The 2,500-nt window shown below is 39.5% G+C and overlaps 1 protein-coding gene across 1 annotated transcript in view; it reads right to left on the bottom strand.

The window, feature by feature from the left end:
- LOC143280244 (uncharacterized) overlaps positions 1-2,431 on the bottom strand; it is a 4,684-nt gene extending 2,253 nt beyond the window's left edge. The window contains exons 1-2 of the mRNA XM_076584877.1: positions 2,423-2,431; positions 1,613-1,732 (exon numbers count right to left, since the gene is read on the bottom strand). Of these exons, the coding sequence (XP_076440992.1) occupies positions 1,613-1,732; positions 2,423-2,431 (129 nt within the window). The remainder of the gene's footprint in view (positions 1-1,612; positions 1,733-2,422) is intronic.
- Between the last annotated feature and the right edge of the window lie 69 nt (positions 2,432-2,500).

The raw sequence follows: 2,500 nt of genomic DNA on the forward strand, positions 1-2,500 counted from the left end.
CTCTTGAATATGCATCATCAGAATGCGGATGTGAGTGTGATGAGAACTTATCTAAATAACAAAATTTGATGCATTATAATACGGTTCCGTCCAAAATCATTACATGCAAAAAGTTGTAAAATTAAAGAAAAAAAAACAAACATGTAAAACGTGTCTCTGTCAAACACTGCACAAAGAATGCTTTTGTTTTGTTAGTTTTCAGGTATCAGACCTTATCGAACCCCATCACCCCCCCCCCCCCCCCCATTCCCCCACACACCCCATCCCCATACACACCATACCCCAGCAAAAAAAAAAAAAAAAAAAAAAAAAAAAGGAGAAACCATTTGGAAGGGGTTGTGTGTGCCTCTAAAAATCTTTGACAAGCTGTCAATATCTGTTAGAAATCATTTGAAGTTTCTGTTCTTGTTTCAGTTTTGTGGTGCACATTCCAAAAGAAAACCCAGCTCAAAGCTATTAGTGCGACGTGCTCGTCCCTCGACCTGTTTTAATTAAAATAAGTTTCCATAATACCATAAAATACAAACTGCACCTGTCTTCATTGTGTCTAATTTATTTCTACGTCAAAACTGTTTCCACAAAATAAACGGGGAAGGCTTTCAATTAAAAAATGCACAGAAAACAAGGGGGGGGGGGGGAACAACAACAAGAGAGGCAAGGCCTTCAAGACTCACTTGTGATAAATTAAGTCCCCTAGCATTAATTACAGAGTAATTTCCCTTTTTTTACTTCTGCACCAAAACGTTTGCAAAATAAATAAAACTTCCATGCTGAGCAAAAGAAATTCCTGTTTGAACAGAAAATGATAATAATGACTGCTCTTGTTGTTGGGTCAGAATATCAGATCAAAGTGCCAAGGTTAGAGAATACAAAAAATGTAAATATAACAGTAAATGCAGTTTGCATATAATTAGGCTTCATTTATTTTTTTTTTTTTGTGCCCATCCCAGAGGTGCAATATTGTTTTAAACAAGATGACTGGAAAGAACTGAATTTTTCCTATTTTCATGCCTAATTTGGTGTCAACTGACAAAGTAGTTGCAGAGAAAATGTCAATGTTAAAGTTTACCACGGACACACAGACACACAGACACACACACACACACACACACACACACACACACACACACACACACACACACACACACAGAGAGAGAGAGAGAGAGAGAGAGAGAGAGAGAGAGAGACAACCGAACACCGGGTTAAAACATAGACTCACTTTGTTTACACAAGTGAGTCAAAAAAAATGGAGAAACCATTTGGAAGGGGTTGTGTGTGCCTCTAAAAATCTTTGACAAGCTGTCAATATCTGTTAGAAATCATTTGAAGTTTCTGTTCTTGTTTCAGTTTTGTGGTGCACATTCCAAAAGAAAACCCAGCTCAAAGCTATTAATGCGACGTGCTCGTCCCTGGACCTGTTTTAATTAAAATAAGTTTCCATCATACCATAAAATACAAACTGCACCTGTCTTCATTGTGTCTAATTTATTTCTGCGTCAAAACTGTTTCCACCAAATAAACGGGGAAGGCTTTCAATTAAAAAATGCACAGAAAACAAGGGGGCGGGGAGGGGGGGGGGAATACAGAAGAAAAAAATGCACGTGTATCTGACCTGAGTACTCTGGGCTTCTTCGTCCTGGCGCAGACTCTGTCGGGATGCTGTGGAACTCTTGGAAGGACGGTGATGGTTCAAAGCCGATCTGCAGCATGGCCTGTCGCTGAACCCTCCTGGCTATTTATAGCTGAGCAGCCGGATCGTTTGCTCCGAGCAACATGGCGCTGACCAGTTAACCCCTTGACTGCTGTGGTCAGAGAGAGGCAGTGACCTCACGGAGATAAGATTAACATTGAGAAAACAGGTAAGGATTTCGTCTCTCTCTCTCTCTCTCTCTTTCTCCTCTCTCTCCTCTCGGGATAATATTTACCTTTGTTAATTAAATCAAAATCAGTTACATAATTGGAATAAACACAAACAGTCGGAAATGCAGTTGATGCTACTGATGATTTCATTTCATCAGCTGTCAATGGGTTAAAGGCATTAACGTCCACGCAAACACCATCAGACAAACACGTGTTACCCGTGCTTTCAAAGGTGTCACCACTACCTCGTAAAACACACAGGTTTCATCACCTGACGCAGCTAATGTAGACCTACACGTTACACCATTAAAGTATCATCAACAAAATATGATATACCATTGCTGTTAAATGCCTTTTCACAATATGGCCCTAAACAAATACGATATCTCAATGCTATCAAATGCCTTGTCGCCATATGGCCGAAAAACTTTTTTGTATTCTATAGTGACGCACAAAAACCTTCGAAGTATGAAGATGTTCTGTTTTATGTTTCTGTACCCAGTGATGGATAGTGAATCAGCAATGGTTTGAGTTATGTGCCTTGGTCTTATACAGACCTTACAGAACCCATTCCGTGTTTGATATTTGTCTTTCCAAAAATCCACAAAGATTAGAATTTGTTTTGTCTGCTCTCTATCCC

This window comes from Babylonia areolata, chromosome 3 (assembly GCF_041734735.1).
Source record: "Babylonia areolata isolate BAREFJ2019XMU chromosome 3, ASM4173473v1, whole genome shotgun sequence".
Classification (NCBI taxonomy): Eukaryota; Metazoa; Mollusca; class Gastropoda; order Neogastropoda; family Buccinidae; genus Babylonia; species Babylonia areolata.